Raw genomic sequence first — 24,450 nt, 5'->3', positions numbered from 1 at the left:
CCCGACTCCTAGGTGTTCTCCTGGTGGAGGAAAGGGCTGTTTGGGTATATCCTGCCCTTTTGTCTTCTCGCCAGTGGTCTACTCACCTGGAGCCCGGGTGTGCCTGTCATAATGAAGAACCTTGTCCTCATAATGACTGGCATTGCGCTCCTAGTGAGCCTACTGATACTCACCTGGAGAGACAAGGACCCACAGCACCACCTGCAGAAGAAATGGTCGTATGACAACTTATACCTAAAGGATATGGATAAAGAGCATAACCACCCCTGGCTGAACAATGCCTGGTACCGGTACGTCTACAACCGAGTACATACAGAAGACAACCACACTGGCTGCTACGTCTGTTCACACCTCCCAACAACAGCAATGCAAGCCACCCTGTATGGAAAATCACCCAGCCTTTCCGAAGCCCTATGTACATTCTACAAAGCCACCAGCGGAACATGTTCCCCCGAAGACATCTTCGCCTTCAAGCTTGAGTTAAAAAGACAAGTCACAAAAATTGACCTGCGACGGTGTAAAGGAACACTGATCAACTTTAAACCTAATGAGGTAGTTTCTTGTGCGCCAGAGGTCTCAGACTGGAACTACAGCTGTGATGACCAATACTGGGTACACCTGAATGCAACCAATGACAAGGGAAAATCTTTCAACGTCAGGAGGGAACCAGGAATACAACATCCAATGTGTTTCACCTTCGCATACGGCAACAGAAAGCTGGGGATGAACCAGAACTGCTCCCAGACTTTCCGGATGCCGCAGGACAGAAAGGCACGGATAAGCTTCCTGAATGGCACATATTGGGTGCAGGGTACAGCTTGGGCATGTGGCTCAAAGACATACTTCACCATCCCACCCAACAGCACCGGACTCTGCGCCCCAATTTTAGTGTCAGACCACACGTTCAGAATATTCCATCAGGACCAACCAAGACGCAAGAGGAGCACTGATGACGTGCAACCTCATGATCCAATCTGGGGCAGTGATGTGCCAGCGGAGTTCAAGTTGTGGACCACCGGACAGAAAGTCCTGCACTCACGTTTCCCATGGATCGGGAATGGAAAAAACATGCTAAGGATCGAGACTCTTGACTACAGATTTAGACTTTTCCTGAACAGCTCAACATGGATAAAACAAGGCTCAGAATGAGGAAATCGACGCGATCAGAATAGTGGTCATGCAACACAGAGTCGCCCTGGACATGATTCTCGCTGAGAGAGGGGGCCTCTGTGTCTTATTCAACACCACTTGCTGCACCTAGATTCCAGATAACGTGCATTCCTTGACCATGACCACCGCCCTGGAGAAGTTACGACAACTGAGTAATGCACAGCAACAAGACTATGTCATGAACACAGAGGACTGGCTGACCTGGCTACTGAGCGGCGGCTGGACGACCCTCGTGATCAAAGGACTTGTCTTGATAGGAGTTCTTCTTTTATTGCTTTGCATGTTCTCTACATGCATTCTACCCTGTATCAGATCAATGATTGGCAAGATGGTACAGGCCACAGTAATCACCTATGTTGGACTGCCACAAGAAGATGAACCGGACGAAGAAGATTTAGTATAGGAACACACACACTCACACATACTGAATGATGCTACAATTGAAAATGTTATAAGCAAGTGATTGTTAGCTGATAATAAAGTATGATTGAAGTGGTGAAATACGGTAACAACAGGGAGGAATGTTAGGGAGTTTTTATTGTTTTATTTGCTTATGCTTCAAAAGTTATGTTATACATATTTCACCAGACACAGTTTTCTGTAGAAACAGGAAGCTGACCCTGTGACACTGACAAGAGACCAGCACAGAAATACATATCCGCAGAGGTTGACTTGCATTATATTATTCTTAGAAATTGACCTGCAACACACATACTCTGTGACACACACACACACACACACACACACACACACACACACACACACACACACACACACACACACACACACACAGCTTGCATGCAGACAGACATCAGGACCTGCGTGACAGGAAATGTGATTATATTTGCATATTGACGATGTAACCTATAAAAATAAACGAATACTGCAGTTCGGTGTGATTTGCTCTGAGCTTTTCACCCGTGCAGCACGTTAACCTACACAAGTGTCTCATTGTTGTTTATTCACCTGACTGTTTGTTAACTGTAAATCTCTGACACAGAGTCATCTAGTTACCCACTCTGGAATTAAGGCATACAGCTGTGACATCTGTGGAAAAACTTTCAGCCGGAGAGGGAGCCGAAATACACACCTATGCATTCACACCAGACATGATGTGTACTGCTGTGAACAGTGTGGCAAAGAGTTTACAACAGACGCACAGTTACAACGACACGTTTACCCACACTGAGGAGAGACCTTATCAATGTGACCTGTGTGAGAAGACTTTTAAATCTCCACATCACCTGAGACAACACCAACAGATCCACACCAGAAAGAGACTCTACAAGTGCAGCTACTGTGAGGTATGTATTTATATTGTTATCTTGTCATTTTAGCCTGACTGTTTGGAACAACTCTGCTCATTAAACTGTGTTAGCATGTTAGCAATTCTACTGCATGGAAAAGCAGCTCTGAGTGATTATTCAGATTTTCCTTTCAGTTATCATTTTAGTATTACTGTAGTATTATGGTGGTAGTATTGTAGTTATTGCAGCCCAGTAAACTGAGTGTGTTAACTGAAACAGTCAAATGTAATTGGACGTCTGCAGAGAAGCTCTTTATTTCAGGCGACGTTCAGGATACAAATGTTGAAGGACTGACTTACACTGTCTTTGTGTCTTTGTTTAGAAGCAGAGCGACACAGATGGATCCAGTTCTCAACCCTGTCATCACTGTGGTGGTGGGAAAGACTTTCATTGTGACCTCTGTGGAAAAACTTTCAGTCAGCAAAAGACCCTAAAAGTACATCAACATAGACACACTGGAGACAAACTGAAATACTGCAAAGAATGTGGGAGAAGCTTCACCACATCACATCACTTAAAACAACATGAACTGATTCACAGTGGGGTTAAAAAGCACCTCTGTGATCAGTGTGGGTCATCCTTCACCACTGCAAGGGACCTTAAATCACACAAACGAGTCCACACAGGAGAGAAACCACACAAGTGCAGACACTGTGAGAGAAGCTTCTCACAGTCAGGTAGTCGTAACAGTCATGAACGTGGACACATGGAAGGAAACTACAGCTGTGACCAGTGTGACAAGAGCTTCAGGAATCTCAGTTCATACTCTGCACACAAACGATCCCACGTTACTAATAAACTGTTTCACTGTTACCAATGTGCCCAAACATTCACCTCATTGTCTGCTCTGTGCAAACATCAGCGCGATCACTCAGGGCTGAAATCACTCCCATCACTGGATCACAGTGAATCTGAAGACACAGAAAGATCCTCTGGTTTCTGTGTCAGACTCAAAAAGCTTGAGATCAGGCTCCACAGAGTTCAGATAGAATCCTTTAAACTTGTGTTGAACTGAACTGGTTGTTGGGCTGAACTTCTACATAATACAGATCTACATGGGATCTTCTTTTCTGTTTTTTACTGAGTCAGTTTTGTCCTTTTTTCTCTGTCCTGGTTTTGCTCGTCTGTAAATGATTGAAACTCAGTCAAATAGTTCATTGTTCTCCAGCAAAACGTTTTGGAAACTCATGTTTAACCTTTGAAACTCTGACATGTTTTAGCACACAAGGCTTCATCGGGGAGTTCACTCATGATTGGACCATGATAACAAAGGTTTTTAGTTCTTTCAAAGAGAGTCTTGGAGATGCTTGATGTTTCTGTTTTTCTGAAACCACCTGAAAGAGAAACTATTTTTCTTGCTTTATGTAGTGTGGAAGTTTTTAATGTTTCTTCATCTGTGATGTTCTTGAATGTGTTCACGTGAAGATGGTATAAATAAACTGTCCTTTCAGCTTTAGCTCCTAATTTATTCATTATTTATGGATGTAGCACAGCAGCCGTCTCTTGATTAACACATGGAGGGCTCGGGATCTGATGGTGTCGTCTCCCTAATTTGCCCACTCAGTAAATCTCACTCATGGCCAAGAAATTGAAATAAACCTTGTTTCCCTGCTGGATAGTGATCCACTGTAACTCTGCTCCTCCTTCCTGTTTAGGATTTCTGTGGCTGAAGTAAAATTCCCTCCATCCATCACTTATCCCAGCTAACCCAAAGTGAAATAAAGTTTTGCTCATCTTAAAAAAGCATTACAATAATGGGCATTACCAATGCAAACTGAATGATACAGAAGGTGAAAGAAGAGACTTTGATCAGTTAATAAAGCTCATGCTCTGGATTCATTGTGGCTGCTACACAGATACTTCTGGGTCACTTCTCTCAGTTAGGAACCTTCCTCACCAAACTGACTGTTGGACCACACCCCTGGTTTCATGAGAAATTGTTTCAGCCATGATTTCTCTTCCTGTATTTCAGAGTAAAGACTGAAGTGACAAATGGAAGCATGTTTAAAAAACACAATGTGAGAGAGACGTTGAGGTCCTTAGAAGTTACCCTGGGTTTTTCTGTCACCCTGCTAGATGTTACACACCTTGTTATTGTACTGATTTCTACTGCTGGACTACTCCTGCGGAGAGTAACAATACTCTTACTAATTAGCTCCCTTTCACAGCTTTGGGGATATTTATTTTTGTGTTTGCAGCGCTGTGAGCCAGAACAGCGAGAGAAAAATCTGCAACAGCGACGAGCCGAATGCTTACGTGAATCGCAGCAGCTGCACATGTGCTACGCTGAATTAGAGGATATCTTTGCTCTGGATTTATATTTATACTTTTTCATTTCTATATGATTCTTCTTGCATCTAAACAAAGATGATTCAATTTGCTAAATGTTGATGGCTCTTCGTGCTCAGGTGTAAATGAGACGTAATATTTGCTCTTGGTTTGGTTCTCCTGTACAGAACCTTGCAGTACAACAGAAACCTAAAAACTTTATTTGTAGTTGTTATTCTTAGTTGTTCTGCTGCCTAAATACCACAGGGTCTGATTATGAAGTTATTGAGCTGCACATACTTTACGACCTGCTTAAGTTCGAGGTCACAGCGTCTGTAGAGCCGCTGGAACATAATGAAGTCTACAAGGTTAAAGTTTTCTCTTCAGTTATTGTTCTTTCTGCTGCTTGGTTTGATGGATCTGAGAGCTTTTGTTTTTATTATTGTTATTATAATTATCATTAATATTTTACTCTCTAGAAGCTTTAAAATAGTGTTTGTGTTTGAAAAAATTGATTTAAGAATTGAACAGAAACATCTGTCCTTCTGAAAATGGCCCAAAGGCACGGAGACAAAGTCAAAGGATGCAACCTGTAACTTTCTCTTCCTTCATGTCAGGACCATCATCCATGATTTATATAAAATGCATATAGCAACAGTAGCACTTTAGTTTGGACTTTATGATTTCTGTAACTGGAAAATATTATTTTGTTTAAAGACAGAAGTGACCGCATAGTTGCAACATCAAAGGGAAATATTAATTAATTAGCATTATATATATTTATTGCTTAAGCGTTTGCACTATAACTTAAGTAGGATTATAACTTTTAAGGAAGGAAAGATTTCAGATATTTAGTTCACTGTTTCAGTTATTTTATATGAAATTAAAACATTTACGTTGGTCAAATATGATGCTCTAAATCAAATAAAAGTTTGAAAATAAATGATGTATTTTTAAATGCTGCAACAAATGTTCACAAAAAGTAACTATAATTAAAACCAGTTAAACAAAATCAAATGTTTGAATCATGCTTAACCAAATGCCAGGCTGGAGAGCTGAACCTAAAGTATACGTAGAAAGATTTCAACATCTGAGCAGTTTTTAATGTTTTTATCACATATAAATGTCACAGCAGTGGGTCCTGGCCCAATGCTTTGTGTTTTTGGTTTTCTTTGACTCTTGTTTTTCTTGGTTTTTGTTCTTCTTATTTATCAGGCTCTCAGTAATCTTAGTTCTCCCTCCCTCAGTGTTCATTTCAGCCTGTGTTTAGTTTCTGTTCCCGTGTCCCACGTTTCATCGTTTCATGTCGAGTCAGCCCTGTCTCTCTGTTTCCTGTGTCTCCCCAGTCAGCCCCGCCTCCCTCGGGCACTCATGTGTGATACAGAGTAATAAACCTGACTACATTTGCTACACTCTCTTTATTACCTGTGACTTTAAAATTCATACACTAATTATGTCTGCCCATCTCTCTAATGTGAAGGTCAAAGGTCAACATCCCAGTGACATAAGAATAATCCCAAAGGGGCAAAGGCAGCGGTTAATTTAGCACATTTAGCATTAAGGGTACAGCAAGGATATACTTTTACTTATTGTGGCAGGGGTGTGGTCTCTGGCCTGCTGCAGTGGAGGCTGGTGGCGGGACGTTGGACGGCACAGGTGAGGGTGATGGAGCTCATGACTCTCCCCTTTATAGTGACGGAGGAGACTGGCGTGGGGGAAGCGTGTAGTGGAGGAAGCCGAGGAGAGAGCTGGTTTCTGGCTACAAAGACGGCATCAAACCAGAAAAGATTGCTCGTGGTCAAATAATGTGTCAATCACCTGTGAATCAAACTGTGTGTGGCTCAGTTCATGTCACAGTGTTGTTTAGTATATCTTCACTTGTCTCACTCTCCTTCTGTTCTGTCCATCAGGACGATCCTCAGCGCTTACACAGATCCTCCATCGATGTTTTGGATCCAATCAGTGATCAGTTCTACGAGGAGGCCTGGATGTTCACCAGCGCTCGCTACACCTCCATCTACCAGAAGGTGAGTGTACTCCTTTGTACTCAGATTAACATTTTACTTCTTAAAATACATTTTCATATATGAGCTTTCTATTATTTCATGGGCCATTTAATCAATATTAAAATTACAAGCATATCAACAAAGGTGAAGCTGGTTTTTTCCACTTGCTGTCACACAGTCATGGAGGAATACAATAAATACATAATCAGTCATAGATCCTGAACAATGACATTAAAAGAAAGTCTGTGGCTCTAAAAACTAAACAGTATAAAGACATGCTCCAAGCTGCTGTTTCTCTCCTCCTCCTCCAGGTTTTCCACTGTCGGCCATCCAGCGATGCTGGAGGGCTACCTGGCCAATGCTGGCCTACACAAAGAGGTCCCGGCTCGGAGGAGCTGAAGAAGATCCTTGCCTTCCTCATCAGTTTCCTCTTCAGTTCCTATCCCAACAAAACCTTCTTGCACCTATTAGCTCCAAAGAGGCTATGGTGCCCGTGGAGGTCTGGACCTGAGGCCTGTGCTCATCACGTGGATAGAAAACACTCTGACACCATTCTGGAGGTCTGATGGGACTCTGACCAAAACACAGATGAAATAAAACTTGTGGCTGGAGCTTTTAAAATTACTTTTTCACCTCATAGATTAATGCTCATGATTGCATGTTAGCGAGACAGCATCACCCCAAGGTGAAACTCTCAGGAGACATTTACTCTTAAACTGTAATCTGGTTGAGACTACTTGAGGAGATCTTAGTAGCGAGTATGTGGATTTAGTCTCTTCACCAACAGCAGACAGACCCATGCCAAGAAAGCAGACATGTTCTCAAAGAAAGCAGAGAGCAGAGATTGGAAAAAGCTAAAAAGAAAAAGCTGCAGCTTTAGACGACTATCTGCCTGTAAGGCTGAAAAAGTCCAGTTACGCTCTATTTTGGAAAAGCTCCCAGTTTTGGTAACCTGGACTTTTATTTCCCCTCTTCTGCTACAGATGTTGACTGTGACCTCAGAGGCCAACTGGACCACACAGCTGCAACAGGAGTGAGGGAGAGGAGTCTTCATCCAGCTTCAAAGAAAACATCCAGGTAAAGTGACGTGGATCAGCGGATAAAGCCGTCTCCACTTTCAAAGGAGATCCTCTGAGAGAGAGACTCTCTGAGCCATTTTAGCCTCAAATTATAGGACTTTATAGTACAGCAACACTTTTAAAGGACAAAATTAACATAAACTTTGACTGTAATACAAACAAAGTATTGCATGTGTTTTTAAAACTGTTCCTCCGATGGGCAGGATATCACTATTAGACTGTCCCACCAGCCAACTTCAACAAGAGACCACAGCAGCATTCAGTGATCAGCACAGATGTTCCTCTAACACTCAGCATCTGATCCCTGTTGGTCTGTGTGCTTCTGCTTTTGCTCAGTTAGAAACCCTGCAGCAACCCGACCCAAAACTGTCTTCTTGTTGGCCTCAACGTTGAAGTGTCAAACGTCCAACATCTGGAAAGGAAACCACGCCAGTGTACTGTGATGTTTCACCAACATGTGGCAGACGCTGGTCCTGCCTTTCATGCTGACATCAGCAGAGAGCCCCGCCTACCTCAAAGCCTCCCCTGTCATGTACTGATCAGGATGATTATGAAGATGAGCGAGTGCAAATAAGACTGTAAAAGTCCACGAGCAGAATGTTTGGATGCTTTCTAATGATTCATGAATATCATGAGAGTGTTTGTGTGTTTTGTCTTTTCTTTGCTGACGTTTCTTACTAACAAAGACAATTTACGCTCTGTGTGTGTTTTCATCCTTACCAGCCACACTCTAACTGCAATGAAGGAAACAAACTGTAGAAATGGTCGACTCAGTGACTTCATAAAATATTGAAGTGGTTCAGGTAGAGCCAGTTTTTAAATGACCATGAACACTGAGCGTATTGTATCTGTACAGCATGTTTTTCTATTAGACAGATTTGTAACAGAGGCCTTGCTCTCAGTAAGTTTGAAATCCTTTTCTGATTTATTTTGTAATCTCTGATCTTTGTGTATCCTGCTCAGTTTGCATGCTGCCTGTAGGAGTTTCTGTCTTTGTATTTGAAGATAATTAATTGAATATACTCAGCTGCTTCCCTTTGGTGCCTCACACATCACTGAAGTTTTTCAGTGTCCAGTTATTTGTTTTTAATAGCTGTTTGAATTCTCTGTATGTTTGACCCTGTAGACTGTTTAATGGACTGCTCGTCTTCCTGTTTGTAACCACTGCCTGTTTAGGACTAAAGATTTGGATTTTTGACTTTAACACAGCCTCTGCGTGTCGTCCCTTTGTGTCCTCGTCCTCTGTGAATGTGTCACAGATGTTTTCATGATAATAACACAGCTTTCCCACAGTGGCTTGCAGCAGCATTTATTCACAGCACATTTGAGAAAGGTTCAGATTAACTCGATGAGTTTATATTCAGAATGATTCTGACAGTGGGCCACTGTGAATTGTGATCTTTCATCAGGTCAGTGTTTAAGTTCAGTATTTCAAAGCAGGAGCTATGAACAGTCATCATGTTGGCATTAGAATTATTATTATTAATCATTATTAATAATGTCGTTACTCATGTATAACCTTGATTAGTATACATGAATTTTATCAATAGTGAAAAATAATGAATAATTCATGTATAACTTTTATTGTGTTTTGTATATTAATTATATTTAAATAGAGATGTTGACACTGTCTCTACAGTAGCATCAATGTAACATACATTATTGGTCCAAGCTGTCATAAATGGGGAGCCTGATCCTTTATTATGAAAACATGACGAGTATTTTTCTTGTCAGTTGGGAAGAAGTTGGTCTTTTTTTCCTTCTTTTTGCTCAGTTTGTCTTTTCTTTGATAACTGAAACTCTGATCAAACCTACTCATGTTTATAGCATGTAAAAGCAACTGACAGTCCGTGGCATTGTTGTTTGTAGAGGTGCAGTGTAGTGGGAGCATAAATCAAAAGAAAACAGTAACATTTATGTAATAAAACATTTGAATGAAAATGAACAGGCCCTTTATGAACTTCAAAGGGATCTGAAAACAACACTTTTTAAAAGAGTATCTTGGGGTGTAGGTGGTCAAAATAGAAAACTGAGCTGAGACTTTAAGTTCAATCCATCCATTCGTTTTTACTTAGGAGGAAGAAATGTCAGGCTGGTGCAGGCTGGTTAGGTGCATGTGGTTATCTTTACCTAAATGAGTTCACTTTGTGGCTGCCAGGTTGGGCAGAAGTACCTGTCCCCTGTTAGGCTTAGTTAGGCTGTTCTCTTCTAATAAGACAAATAAGGCGATGACTTTCTGTGAACAGTATTTCTTATAACTCAGCAGTATAATGCATCATAAAACAATATCATTCATTCACAATAAATCAGCACTCTAATGCAAATCAGTTTAATAAATGCAATAGTTATCAGCTTCTTCTAATTCAGGAGAATAATGCAAACTAAAACTACATAATAATTCACAATCTTTAATTAGGGGTCTAACATGGCATAAGGTAATATTGTAATCCCACAACGGAGATATTTTTCCAAACTGCACGTGTGGACGGGATTAAAAACAAAGAAACAAAAACGGAAACTCTGTGTTTTCAAAAACACCCGTGTGGATGTAGCCAAAGAGGCGGAGCTCCTCTCTTCCATGAGGCTCCTCCAGACTCCGTCCTGCCAAAGTCTGATGGCATTTAAAGAGCTTAACATTAGGACTGTCTGGGGAAGGGAGTGAAAATATTATACATCTGAAGTCCATGTCAGTGCTGACCACATGCACAGCAGCACTTTGGTTGGCTTCTGTGCCGCCGTCTTATTCTGCGAATATGCAGGAGACTTCCAGAGCCTCAGAGTCTGAAAGAGAATTTGATGTTTGCTCTGAGGACAAGTTTGAAGTGCAGCAATGGAGCAACGTAAAAGTCCTTCAAACAGCACTGCAGAGTTGGATGTTTTCATTTGATTTGATGGTACTTCAGTGGTGACCTGTCCTGGGTGTACCCCGCCTCTCGCCCTGTGGTGGGTGGGGTCGACTCCTCTCTGACTCTGGTTGGATGATAAAGGGATAATAAAAGAAATTAAAAATGCGCAGTAAGAGTAACGTATAGTTGCTCTGACTTTATATCTCCATGATATCAGCTGTTTGTGAGGCTGCAGCACATGAAAAATGAACTCTGCGTGTGTTTTTGTATTGAAGTACCCGTCAGATTTAGTTAGTCGTTGACTCTGTTCCGGATCCTTCTGGTCCTCGTTAAACCCGGGGTCAGTGTTTTCATTGTACTGCACTTGGTTGTGTTGAGCTACAGTTGAGATTTTTATGCAGGCACTGACAGAGATCCTCATCATGATTCAAAACTTAACAGGTTATTATCTCCACTTATTGACTCCAACTTGTGAAGAAAATAACACAAAACTATCATCGACTTCATATTTGGGTGGCAGAAACAGACTTCCACAGTCAGGTCGTGCAGTCTGCAGAAAACTGGAAGCACTCATCTTTGGCAAATCATTTTCCAAACTATAAAACAATAGAGACATAAAACTGTGGGCTCATGTTGCTGTCCACGCATTTTATTACAATAAATCTGGCTGGGCCATCTCTCCTTTCAAGTACAGCGACGACTGATAACTCCATTAACTTTTCCCTTATTATAACAGCCAGATCTCCCAGCGATACGACTAATCTCATTGAATACAGAATAAAAAGTATTATTTGGGTCACATTGCAGCAATAGTTCTGAATTTGACACATAGTCAGTAGTTTCAAAGAAAATGTAACCTGCGTGACCTCAAATGAAACTTCACGAGCTTTCGTGTTGATCGCTTTGAGAGACGGGGCCGGTCTGGGATCCTTTTGTGTGGTTTCAGCTCGTTTGCACAGACACATTTGATTGTTTGATCCTGTTTCCACTGTTGAGATCCTGATGAAATTTTCTTCATAATGACCCGGCAGAGTCATTATGAAGCAAATTAGCTCGGCAATAGGAAGTTGAATTTTTCTTTCAGGGTTCAAACAGAAAACCACAAACACATTTAGACTGAGCTCAAACCAACAGAGGGCTTTGGTGAAGATGAAAAGATTTTCAAGCACCCGAGCACACCGTGTGAGTCTTTACAAAAATCAAAAGCAACCCTCTTGACCCTGGAGGTCCCTCAGTCCTCTAAAACAAAACCACGTTAATCACATTGTATTTCATGACAAGCTGTCAGAGGCATTAAAACCATGATATATCCACAGACTGTATATGAAAGATGGACACAATCACTGTGACATCACTCGCTGGGTTTGGTTTCTTCTTAGAGCACAAAATATGTGAGCAGTGCTGCTGCTGGTCTGCACTGTATGAATGTGCACTATTTACTAGAGATGGACGATCCGATAATACAACACGTTCTCACTCCCAACTCGTCAAACGTGTGACGCATGGTCAGGCTCCCTCTGCTGCACTTATGGACGTGCAGGTACCCCTCTCGCGTCGGGAATTGACGTGAAGGGTCCTCCGATTGAAGAGATTGCCGCGGAAGTGCCTGCTGTCGGTATATTTAGACATTTTCCAAATCACATTGTAGTGACGTATACTGAACACAATAAATTATATAATGTAAACAACTACCTGAAAAACAGGTAGAACGATACTTTTGTATCGTTTATTGCATTTACGGAGGGAGTGATGTATGCTGGGTAATGGCACAGCTAGCTACTGGGTGACTTTATTCACCCGCTTCGGCTGTTATCAGTCCATACAGTGGGCGTTATTAGCACAAATCAGTCCCATAGATATGGGCCATCTCCTGCTAGATTGTTCAGAAGGTTGTTCTCATCCATCCAGATGGAGGATCACTAACAGGAGCGTGGAAGACTCCAGAATCCACTCTGGCTGGAACCCGGTGGATATGCAGTGTGTACAGGTAAGACCATTTAAACGGACAGCATTTATAGAATGACTATTAAAAGTCAGCGAGTGTCAGTAATGTTAATGTGGTTATCTTAGTAATACACCGAGTGCTAATATAACAGCTTTAAGATGCATTTGTAGATATTATTACGTGTTTTACCGTCTTTATGGTGCTAGCTTAAAGTTACGGTGTAAATGTTAGCTTATATTGGAGGAAAGCTGTTACTGTTTAAACGATGTTAGCACAGAAATATTAGCTTCTGTCATGACTGATGAAGTTACTAGTTAATAAAGTTTCCAGTAAAGTGTTTAATCGCAGCCACAGATTGACAGCAAATATCTCGATTAGCTTCAGTGCATCTATAATAAATATGTGCAAGTTTCAGTGCTTCGTTTAAACTGTATGTGTCTGTATCATGGGATGGATACACCCTTAACAAAACAAAGAAAATATTACAAAACCAATTTTCCCCTCATGCTGTCGGACGCGCCTCGAGGAACCAGCTCCATTTAAAACATCACAGTCAGCTGTAAAGTGTCGTTTCAGTTTTTATACAACGTCAAAGAGCTTCATGTTTGAACAATCAGCTTATGAACAGGAATAAGATCTGCACGGTCTGGTTCTGGTTGGATGCAAACAAACAGCTGTGTGTTAATCCAGCAGCAGGACATGCTGGAGGATGGAGCTCAGCTGAAACGACCCATGAAGTCCTCACCGGCTCTCATGTTTACCATCAGGACCAATCCCTGCAACTGAAATATAATCTACTAAATATCAGAGTTGAGAAGGTTGTGTTAGCGTGTGGTGAGTGCAGGATGGGGAACTCCATCCTAACGACAAATTTCATTTCCTTAAAAAGGCATCAAGAGAAGCTTTGAAGGTAAAATGAAGGTTTTAGTGTGAAACTGTTTTATCACAGCTGCAGGAAGCTGCAGATTTATGAATACAGAGAAGGATGTAGTTTCACATATTTCCAGACAAAGCCATAAATGCTTCTTAATCAATGCCAGTAATATACTGCTTCCTGCTTTTAAGCTTGGGCGAGCCGTAGATGCTGAAATATTGCACCATTCTTACAAATAAAGCAAACAAATGAAGAAATGTATTTCTATGATCTTACTCCATGGCCACGTTCATACATGTGAAAGTCTCCATCCTGTGTCCTTCACTTATCTTTATCCCAGGTGTGAATTGTTCACAGGACTTAAAAGAAGGACGTGTCTGTGGAAAAGGCTCCGGTCAACCTAAACTCCTCCCTCATCAGGACACAGAAGAGCCGCTGAGGCAGCGCCTTGGAGTACGCTGCTGGTCGCGGCACACAGGTGCGCAACAAGATCTCCCGGCCTGCTGGAGGAGGGAAGTCTGGTACTCTGCTGCTTCCCCCAGTTTGCTTCTTGTCAGATCCCAAGTCCTTATCGACGGGCGCCAGAAGGGCAGCCTAAAAGGGCAAAGGTCAAATGTTAGCAAACAGCAACCGATTCTGAAGAAATGTGCTGTGTGAGGTGGACACGTGGATATTCAGAAGTACTGTAACCGAGTCTCCCACAGAGACCTGATCCAGACTACAGCTCACAAACACAGCTCCTCTACTAACACCTCACTGCAGCTGCACGCTGCTGATCCTGTCTGTGATTAGAAATGATTTCAATAAAGTAAAACAGAGGCTCGTTTTCTATGAGCGTAAACAGGGATCTCTTTTTCAGTCTCAGTGTAACAAACATGTTTACTAGAGCAGGGCGATATGGCCAAAAATATTTATCACGATATATATTTGAAAATTTGTGATAACGATATAACTGACGATATAATTGATGCGAGACAAAATACAACTCCACAACATTACTAGCGCAAAAAGACAACCTTCCATTTATTTTCACTTAAACAAGAAGCTGGTTTTTATGTACATTAAAGCTTTATAAAAATGTAACAGTGCAAATGCAAATTCCTTGCTGAAAGTTTAACCAAAAGGCATTTCCAGTAGAAATGGGCTGACATATCCTGAGCATAACCATGTATAATATCCACTGAAGTTAAAAAGAGGTGCTTTGCAACATTAAACTGCAGTGTGCAGTACGTAGTTTTCGGTGCACGGGATTATAAGGCACATTAAGCGAAACAAAGCAGTCAGATAAATCAAACTTTATTAAACTCATTCTTCTTGCTTCCTCCACTTCTGTACCATTGATTCATTAATGTTGAATTCTCTGGCAGCTGCTCTATTCCCATGTTGTTGCAGTATATTAATGACTAACCTCGTATTGTGGATGGATTATCTCAGTTGTTCTCCTGACTGGAGTTTGGTCCGTTTACAGCATCCTGCCATGCGATTGCATTTGTCTCTAACCATCAGGAACCTTCACGTTAACTTTTATAAGTGGAAAAGTGTTAGCGTTCATCCTCCAGCTTCACTCTTTATGTTATGCTAACATAGCTGTGTCGCTAGCGATCACGTAGCACATCATTATATACCAGCTAGCCCAACTTCAGTAACCCTACAAACGTCACTGCTGTTTAGTTTCCTGTCTTCATTTATGTTGGAAGTGGTAGCAGAGCTGTACGTTTGAATTTTTTCAGAAATCTCTCAGTCAGAACATGCTATATCATGCTTAGGTAACTAGCGAAACTAGCGAGCTAACTTCCGCTAGCTTCCTGCTAACTTTTAACTCCGTTAAATGTAATAACTTTTGTTTTCATGGATGCCTGGAAGTTAAACTTCATAGTTACACCTGGTAAAGCAGCAATGCTGATCGTTTTATTAAAGATGAAAGAATTTAGACAGTTTTTAACTCTCAGTGATGCTGCAGTGTTGTTTGACCTGAAGTTTACGGAGTTTAGGACCCAGATTACTCCCAGATTTAAGAGCATCTTAGTCCGACAAATACGACAATAACGACGGCTGCTTGTATGTTCTGCAAAAAAATGTGCTTTGTCGTGTATCTGACGGACAAACACCAAACCAGTTCCACATCACGGAAGTTGCACCATTTTTACAAACCAATTCTGGTTCATCTGATTCACTCAACAATCGGCCATGTGCGTATGAAAACAAAGGCACTGCGCATGCGCGTTTTACTCATATTCTATCGCGATATTTCATTTTCCTATCATTGCCTAACATTATACCAGTATTACCGTGAACGGTATAATATGGCCCAGCCCTAATGTTTACTGAATAAGTCTTTCAGTAAACATGTTTTTGTTAATTCAGTAAAATCTGCAAAGATGACTTGTACTGTTGGCAGCAACAAACAGAGACAACAGAGTGTGGGACAGACAGGAAGTCAGGACACGTCTATGTGCTTCACAGTGGGACTAGAACATGAACCACAGGCAGCAAGTGAAACATGTGCAAACCTCCACGTCACCAAAAACACCCTGCAGGTCCCATCAGAGCAACGGCAGAGAAAACAGATGAAACATCTGTTAGAGAGAAAAACGCTTCACTGCTTTCTTACCTGTATGACACCAAAAGGGTTTTGTTTTTTTTAATAATAAAGGCTTCATGTTTTACAGTTAAAGGTAAAGCTCATGCAAACATGCAGGCTTATTTGTCTGATCAATGCAAAAGTTCAAACATGTCTCTTTCAAGCCTCATTATCAGCTGAGATCATAGTAAAGAACAGACAGGATCCTGATCCATCTGTTCTTTATATAATTACTGTTTTTACTGTAATGTAGAATATCATGGACATAATACACAGACTGCAGCCTAAATACTGCTAAAAACAGCCCTTTTTATTTTTAAGGTTTTACGTATTAACCTTTTATTATAAAAGTCACCTGATCCTTAGCAGGTGTGTATACAGAAATACACCAGGTCATTATTTAAGCAAAGCGAAGCCAAACTGCTCCTGTGTGACAGATGAAGTCCACCTTTAAACAGCATTTAGATGCTGCTAATGACAATTAGTGGCAGCACTGGTCTGTGGGCTGGGGACACTGGTGCCACCAGTACAGCGCGCACTTTTCACAGCGCCATCATGTGGATCAAACTGTATTCTGGGTCAAACCTGATGTTTTATCATTTACACTGAACAAAAATATAAACGCAACACTTTTGTTTTTGCTCCTGTTTTCCATGAGCTCAACTCAAAGATATGAAACATTTTCTACAAACACAAAAGACCCGACACTCGCAAGCAATGTTCCCTCTAAGCTGCGCGCGTGCACAATTGCGCACTGCTGGCACAATTGTGCACTGCTGGCACGGGCTCTGCACAGAAAATCTGCGTTGCGCACAAAAAAAAAAAAAAAATCACCTGAATTGAAATTAAAATGAAAACTTTAACAATTCTGTTCTGCAGTGTTAGTCAGTGACTGGCTGCTCCCGTATGGGATCAGAACGAGGCCACCTTATCCCGTAGTCCAGCCAATCACGCGATTCACATTCGTATATACGCAGCTGATCAACGTGGTTGACAGGCTATGACAGCGTCCTTATGTGCCAACACCGGTGTTTTAGCAAAGCGGCTGATGTGGCGTGTACAACCATTGGAGACGTGAGCAGGACAGACGGAACAACTGACGGACAAAGTGTGGACTTTATACCAGTTTTTAAATTGTGTTGATCGGCCGCGTAAAACCAGAGTTATGATAAAAATATCTGCAATGTTTGTTTTTCTTCCTGAATACTGTCGTTGTTTATATTTACTGCGGGAAGAAACGGTAAAAACGCCGTTTTATAAGGAAAACGCTCGAAAGCCTGTGAGCCAAAACAACACCAAAACAAACCCCCACCAGCCTTTCCTATTGGTGGAAAAATGCACCATGTCGACCAATCAAAAAATGATATGGCAACATGACATTTAGTTGTTTAGGAAGGGGGAAGTTTTAGGAGTGACGGCGGTGTTTGAGATGCGATTGCCAAGTTTAGCACAAATCTTGTGTAGTTAGTGTGTAGTGTAGTCAATAGTTTTGTTGTGTGTGTCAGAACAATGAGGCGACTGCTGAGTGTTACAGGTGTTACAGCAGTGATACATCTCCTGTTGTCAGGCCTGCAGGTATCAGGCTGTTGTTCTCCTTCATCTCATAGTGGACAGAAATTATTTTTTGGAGCGGCACAAATAATTTGTGTGGCATCAGATTTGATGCAGAACAGCTGATTGTTCTGTAAATAGTTTGAAATGTTTATTTAAAAAACACCTTGGCTGCATTTTTAGGTAAACAGCTGCAAAAAACTCTGTTTGCAAAACTCAGTTACTTTTTTGAAGAAGTAACTATATAATTAATTGCCCAACATTGGTCATTATTTACTGTATTTTGCAGACAGTTACAGACTCTCTCTCAGACCACAGACTCATAATACAAGTCAGAGCTTTATTTAAAGAAAGTTGTGTTTTCAAAATTGAAGTTCAAGTTATTCTTACTTCCATTAGTGTTAACATGCTGCACAGGTCATGAAGAAGATTGTTTTAATTTTCATTGTAAGTGGGCTAAAGCAGTTAATTAAAAGTAGTCTAACATAAATGTAAATGCTGTAATTTGATTATTTTAATAAACATGTAACTTGGATGCTGGCGTGACCACAGTGCACACGTCTGCTGTTACTCACAGTGGTCCAAGGGACGCTCAGGGAGTTTGTGTGTTCGCTCAGACACGTGAAACATTACAGGGAACATTGCTCGCAAACACTGTTCACAAATCTGTCTAAATGTGTGTTAGTGAGAACTTCTCATTAGCTGAGATAATCCATCCCACCTCACAGGTGTGGCATGTCAAGGTGCTGATTAGACAGCATGAATATTGCACAGGTGTGTCTGAGACTGCCCACAATAAAAGGCCACTTTGAAATATGCCGTACATGTGTAGCACAATGACACACATGTCGCAAAACCAGTCAGGATCCGGTTCAGCTCATGGAAACAAAAGTGTTGTGTTTATATTTGTGTTCAGTGTAACAAATACTGAGACGTGTAATAATGTCGTGTGTTGTTCATCTCAGGACGCTGCAAAGAACCAGATCATTTTTATTATCCTGTTTGTCTGTTATGTGAACCTTTAGAGAGGATGTACCTTATAATGACTGAGTGTGTTTATCGCACTATGTTAAATGTAACTGTGAGCGACACGAGGCTTACTGCTCATGGTTACCTCATCAGTGGTGAAGTCAGCCAGCCTGATGCAAGAAACAGGAAGAAGAAAAGGATGAAAGAGCAACACACAGATGAAAAACAAAAACAGACTTTCTAACCGACAGAGCTGAAATCTGAACATGTCACCAGCTGCAGGAGGCAACGCTCTGAACCACGTCGTTCCTCCTCCAGATGGAGCTTTCACTGCCTAGAGTCTCTTGACATACAATGGTTGGATTCTCCTATGATACTGTATCAGCTGAGCCTCAAATTCTTATGATCTCGAGCTTCTTCAGTCTCAGTGAATCCTTAGTTGGCTCAGATGCATCATCTGGTGTTTGAGTGTAACAAGGTGGTTGTAACACAAAAGGAGTGTAAACAGGTGAGTGTGGTTTGTAGTGTAAACTAAAGCAGCGTGTCTAACCAACCACATCTCCAGGGCTGAATCAGGTGACCACGAGCCATCGCTCCACAGCTGCTGAGGGAGCTACAACCCTCATTCAGCCTTTCACAGACATACGGCAATGAACTGTATGAACAATAAACTTTATTCATACACACAAATCCCTTTAAGGTTGTGTCAGCGAGGGCAAACGTGCCACATCAAATACATGGAGCTACAAGCTGTGGTGACCCACTGTCAGTAAGGGAGCTTTATTACACACACACAGCATCACAACAACAGTTACCTCAAGCTGCTTCTATGTTATAAGGCAAAGACCCTGCAGTTACACAGGAAACATTAGGTGACCGTCTGTGAGCGACAGTGGGAACCAAAGCCTCTAACATCCATCGATAGATGAGGGGCAGACGGACTGAATGCAGAGAGGTCTACTAACACATGTTGAGTGAAGAAGAAACACCCAGTGCATTATGGGGAACTTAGACCTATAACTTAGACCTGTGCGCCTTAGCATATGCTACTTCCGGCGCATAGCGCTTAGTTTCCGGTGTGATATTCGCTCCTTGTTCACGGTCGGGTTTTTCAACCAAATGGACGAATCAAGTGGCGATTTACATTTCTCGAGATGTCGAATGTATCTGTAGATGATGTTGATCGACTTGTCGATATTTTTTCCCCCCGCGCCTCAGAGAGAGACAGGATTCAAATTTTATACTTCTCAGTATTTGTATACAGCGCTCCCTCGTTTATCGCGGGAGTTACGTTCTAAAAATAAAATGCGATTGGTGAAATCTGAAGTAGCCAACTTTATTTTTTACAATTATTATAGATGTTTTAAGGTAAAACCCCTCACTACACACTTTATACACTCAGACAGACATGAACATTTTCACATGTTTCTCTCCTGTTTAAGCTCTCAAAGTTCAAACCTTCGTAGACAAATAAGTCCAGTATTACAGAAACCAAAGATCAAACCGTGTTTTCAGGTCCAGCACATGAGAACAGAGCAGCTGAGAGATAATTCAACATCAATGAATCATTAATGAATCAATGAATCAGCGATTCTGTACTGTACAGGAGAGACGGCACGGAGGAGATCAACAATAGTCTGCAGCCAATCAGGACGCAGAACACAAAGCGCTGTGCGCAAAAAAAAAAAAAGCATGCAAACTTGCACAAAAAAAATGTACGAAACAGCGAGGCCGCGTTATAGCGAGGGACCGCGGTAATTTTGAAGGTACGTCACAACATACCCTTCGTAAATACTCATGCATAGAGACCCTTACCACGGTTTGTTGACATGCTGTGTAGGTGTGTACTTGACTAGCAGGGAAACCTTTGACTATTGTTCACCTGTAGTTTGAATGCTGAACATCTGCCTGTTTAAATCATAAGAACTGTCACTATACATGTAAATTAATCAGAATGGTTTTTTTTGTATGTAATTTGTATAGTATTTTTTTCTCTCTTATTTCTTTTCTAAATGTACTTGTATATTGTTCACATGTTGAAATAAATTACCAATCAATCAATCAATACAGAGATGTGCTTCTGATTCTGTAATGGCTGTGGGGTGGCTGTAGCTCAGGTGGCAGAGCAGGTCAGCCACTAATCAGAAGGTCGGTGGTTCGATCCCAGGCTGCATCCTGGCTGCATGCCAAATATCCTTGGGCAAGATACTAACCCCGTGTTTGCCTACTGGTGGTGGTCAGAGGGCCCGGTGGCGCCTGTGTCCGGCAGCCTCGCCTCTGTCAGTGCGCCCCAGGGCAGCTGTGGCTACAATGTAGCTTGCTATCGCCAGTGTGTGAATGTGTGTGTGAATGGGTGGATGACTGAATGTAGTGTAAAGCGCTTTGGGGTCCTATGGACTAGAAAAGCGCTACACAAATGCAGGCCATTTACCATTTAATGCAGTTCTGCTTGTGTTGAGTGATGTAAACCACCAATCGATCTGCACGCTTCAAACCTCAAAACTGATCATTTGATTTTTTTTATGACACAGCAGTGGTGAGTGTTCCCACCTTCTGCTCTTTGTAACTTAACGCCATCTTTCTGTTTTCATATTTTGGACATGATTTTGGAGTCCATCTTTGCAGCAGCAATTGACCGCAAAGTAAAGCTACCGGAAATGTACAACCCTGCATCCGATCTTAAAACAGGAAGTTAGCATTTTCTCGTGCACAGGGTCTATTGCAGACTAATTAAGGTTGCTGATCCAACCCTAACTATGTGCTTTATCAAAGAGGAAAGTTTTGTCTGTCACCTGAATCCAAACTGGAAGCTGGTTCCACAGAAGAGGGGCCTGAAAACTGAAGGCTCTGCCTCCCATTGTACTTTTAAATACTCTAGGAACAACAAGTAGGCCTGCAGTGTGAGAGTGAAGTGCTCTAATAGGGTGATATGGTACTACAAGGTCATTAAGATAAGATGGGGCCTGATTATTTAAGACCTTGTATGTGAGGAGCAGGATTTTGGATTCATGTTCCAGTTGATGCATCAGAGTCAATCTGGGATCCAGTGTGGAGCACATGGACACTTTTAAGGCTTAAAGAACAAACCGATGATTCGATTAGATACTCGGCTCCATCTCTGGAGTCACGGCCACCAAAGCTTTGTTTCTGCTAACACTGTAAACATATACAAATGCACACTAATAGTTGTTACTGCAGAAAGAGAAAAAGAAGCGTCAAAGACAGGAAGGAGATCTGCTCCACTGTGGAGAGAGCTGCACAACTTTGTTCCTGCAGAATTGTCACACAGTCAAACTGATAATTCTTCATTTTTCATTGATAGTTAAACAGACTGGTTCTTATAGCTCTGAACGTGCTTCACAGCACAGCAGCAGCAATTGTGTGTTTCAGGAAGAAACAACGTTACAATAGAGCAGACTCTCCTGACACTGACAGAAAACACCGCATCTTTACATCAGTGCTGACCACGTCCTTCCAGTTTCATCTACATGAAGTACATACACTCAACAAAAATATAAACGCAACACCTTTGTTACTGCTCCCATTCCCCATGGGATGGACGTAGAGACCTAAAATTCATTCCAGATACACAATATAACCATCCCTCCCAAACAGTGGTCACAAATCAGTCCAAATGTGTGGTAGTGGGCACATCTGCTATATTGAGATAATCCATCCCACCTCACAGGTGTGCCACATCAGGATGCTGATCTGACATCATGAGTAGTGCACAGGTGTACCTCAGACTGCCCACAACAAAATAAAACAGCGCTGACTTCATGTCTTGTTCTAGGACCGGGACACCGACCTATTCTTGATGCTGATATTGAATAAGTGGTTGACTGGTGTGTGTGTGTACCTCTAAAGATGTCTCTATAGATGACAAATACATGACTGTATACATGAAACTGACAGCAAGACGTGGGAAGGACACGGAGGCAGAGTGAGAGTTACCCTCTGAGCACTGATGAAGAGTCCGTGGATTATACTGCCAGCCAGGCCCTGGCCTGCTCCTGTCACTACCACCTCTGGTTCCTCCAGCAGGGAGCTCACAAACCTAGAGACAACACACAATGTGGAAAATGTTACAATATTCCCACAAAACAAAACACTTAAATAAGAACATGTAAAACCTGAAGACACCAAAACTATAAAATAAGACCACCAACATGAGCGAGAAAGAAACGTGTGAACTGACTGTGATCCTTCAGACGCCGTCTTTGTGAAACAGATTCATCGTGACAACCTGTTACTGACTAACTATCTATAGTGACGGTGAAGACGGTTACATGTTACCAACAGCACAAACAAAGCTGTCAGTGAGCGCAGCTCAAACTCTGCGACTCACTTCTTCAGTTCATCAGCAGCCTCTCCGCTGTCGTCCTCAGGAACGGAGAACTTGGCCTTGAGCGAGCGAGCTTGAGTGATGACTGTCTCCATGCTCAGCAGCTGGTTAATGAAATCCTGCACACAGGACAAGAACAACTGTCTGCTCAATCCTGACAGCATGAGACCCCAAGACTGTCACATTTATACACATACGTGGTTTTTCCTACGTGGAACGTTATAGGCTGAGTCTCGGGGTGTAAAAGGCGTGTTTGGAGTCACAGTGGATACATGGCATACTTAAATGTACTTTGAGAAAGCCAAGAATGCTTTTACACAACAAGACTGTCCAGTCAAGCCGAACTAACATGGTGGGGTTTAGCTGTGCAGCTGTACAGCGTTATTCAAAGAAAAGGGGCTGTATGGATACTGAGTGCTAGTGAGAAGAACATTTTTATATGTGAAGAAGTGATGATTGTTCTCAGACTTTAGGACAGTATTAAAGCAGGTGTTTAATGCACCTAACGTGTGATCAAACTCAATAATAACAATCTCAGTCTCTGTTTTCGATCACTGATAAACACATCCGATATCAGCAGAGTATAAAAGCTTTGAGCCCAGGTGGGAACAGCCGAAGGAATTACCTAGGTTTAGAAAAAAGTTAGCCATCACTGAGGAAGCACTGGAGTTTGTTACTCCAGCTCCCACTACAATCCCACTGCACCACACCCCTGTTTTCATGGTTCAACCATCAATGGCCATAATAATTATCAGCCAAGTTCTCAGCCATGGTGCACACTGTCCAGTCTACGTACACCTCATGTACAGCACATACTCAACTACAACAAAAACACAGTTAACAATCAATCAATAATGTATTTAAAAACAAAACTTTTTTGGGTGAATCTAATGATACTTTCTTTTAAACTGAATTATTTGTGGAAAGTCCGGTCGAGTTTTCACTGACCTCTAACTTCTTGTAGTCCTGGTTGGGGGACTGCAGGAGCTTGCTCGCTTGAACTGTAGCTTGCTGAATGGTTTTTTGCACTGATGGAATATCTTCAGCAGACTCTGAAAGAGAAGAAATGACAGTGTTTCCAGAGTGACAGAAAGCTGTGATTAAAAGAAAGACCTGCCACGTTTGTAACCTCAGTTACTGTTAACATGAGAAAAAGCCTAAAATTGAGTAAACCTGCAAACTATTATCTTACTAATACAGATCCTTTTGAAATAAACAAAACCTTCACAACATTTTATAATAATCTTTACAGAGATTAAAACATATCCACAAAGTCTTGATGGATTATTATTGGAGTTAATTAATCCAGCTATTTCAGAGGATCACAGAACACATCTGCAAATAGAAACTAAGCCTTTTGTCCAGGAATATACCCACATGTGCTTTGGCACAAGGAAAAACTCCCTTTAAACAGGAAGAAGCCTTCAGCAGAGCCAGGCTCAGGGAGGGGCGGGGCCATCTACAATAACCGAGTACAATAACCTCAGTTTGATCTGAATTAAGAAGCAG

At 41.7% G+C, this 24,450-nt stretch overlaps 2 protein-coding genes across 11 annotated transcripts in view; one reads left to right on the top strand and one right to left on the bottom strand.

Annotated features, from left to right (window-relative positions):
* LOC143412956 (uncharacterized) overlaps window positions 1-3,933 on the top strand; it is a 15,889-nt gene extending 11,956 nt beyond the window's left edge. For 6 of the 10 annotated variants that reach the window (XM_076874920.1, XM_076874919.1, XM_076874918.1 and 3 more), the window contains exons 5-6: window positions 1-2,474; window positions 2,800-3,933. The exon at window positions 1-2,474 is cut by the window's left edge. In XM_076874920.1, coding sequence (XP_076731035.1) covers window positions 112-1,149 — 1,038 coding nt within the window. In that variant the 5' untranslated portion in view covers window positions 1-111 and the 3' untranslated portion in view covers window positions 1,150-2,474; window positions 2,800-3,933. The remainder of the gene's footprint in view (window positions 2,475-2,799) is intronic. The other 4 variants (XM_076874922.1, XM_076874924.1, XM_076874921.1 and 1 more) reach the window with 1 other exon arrangement.
* An 8,330-nt stretch (window positions 3,934-12,263) lies between these two features.
* Window positions 12,264-24,450, bottom strand: part of LOC112432568 (rab3 GTPase-activating protein catalytic subunit-like) — a gene marked incomplete at its 5' end in the record, with an annotated part of 30,445 nt that continues 18,258 nt past the window's right edge. The window contains 4 exons of the mRNA XM_076875336.1: window positions 12,264-14,089; window positions 22,551-22,653; window positions 22,945-23,060; window positions 23,890-23,993. Of these exons, the coding sequence (XP_076731451.1) occupies window positions 13,856-14,089; window positions 22,551-22,653; window positions 22,945-23,060; window positions 23,890-23,993 (557 nt within the window). The remainder of the gene's footprint in view (window positions 14,090-22,550; window positions 22,654-22,944; window positions 23,061-23,889; window positions 23,994-24,450) is intronic.

This window comes from Maylandia zebra, linkage group LG16 (assembly GCF_041146795.1).
Source record: "Maylandia zebra isolate NMK-2024a linkage group LG16, Mzebra_GT3a, whole genome shotgun sequence".
Taxonomy (NCBI): Eukaryota; Metazoa; Chordata; class Actinopteri; order Cichliformes; family Cichlidae; genus Maylandia; species Maylandia zebra.
Note: the sequence above shows the minus strand (reverse complement) of the source record. Positions and strands in the feature narration are given on the sequence as shown.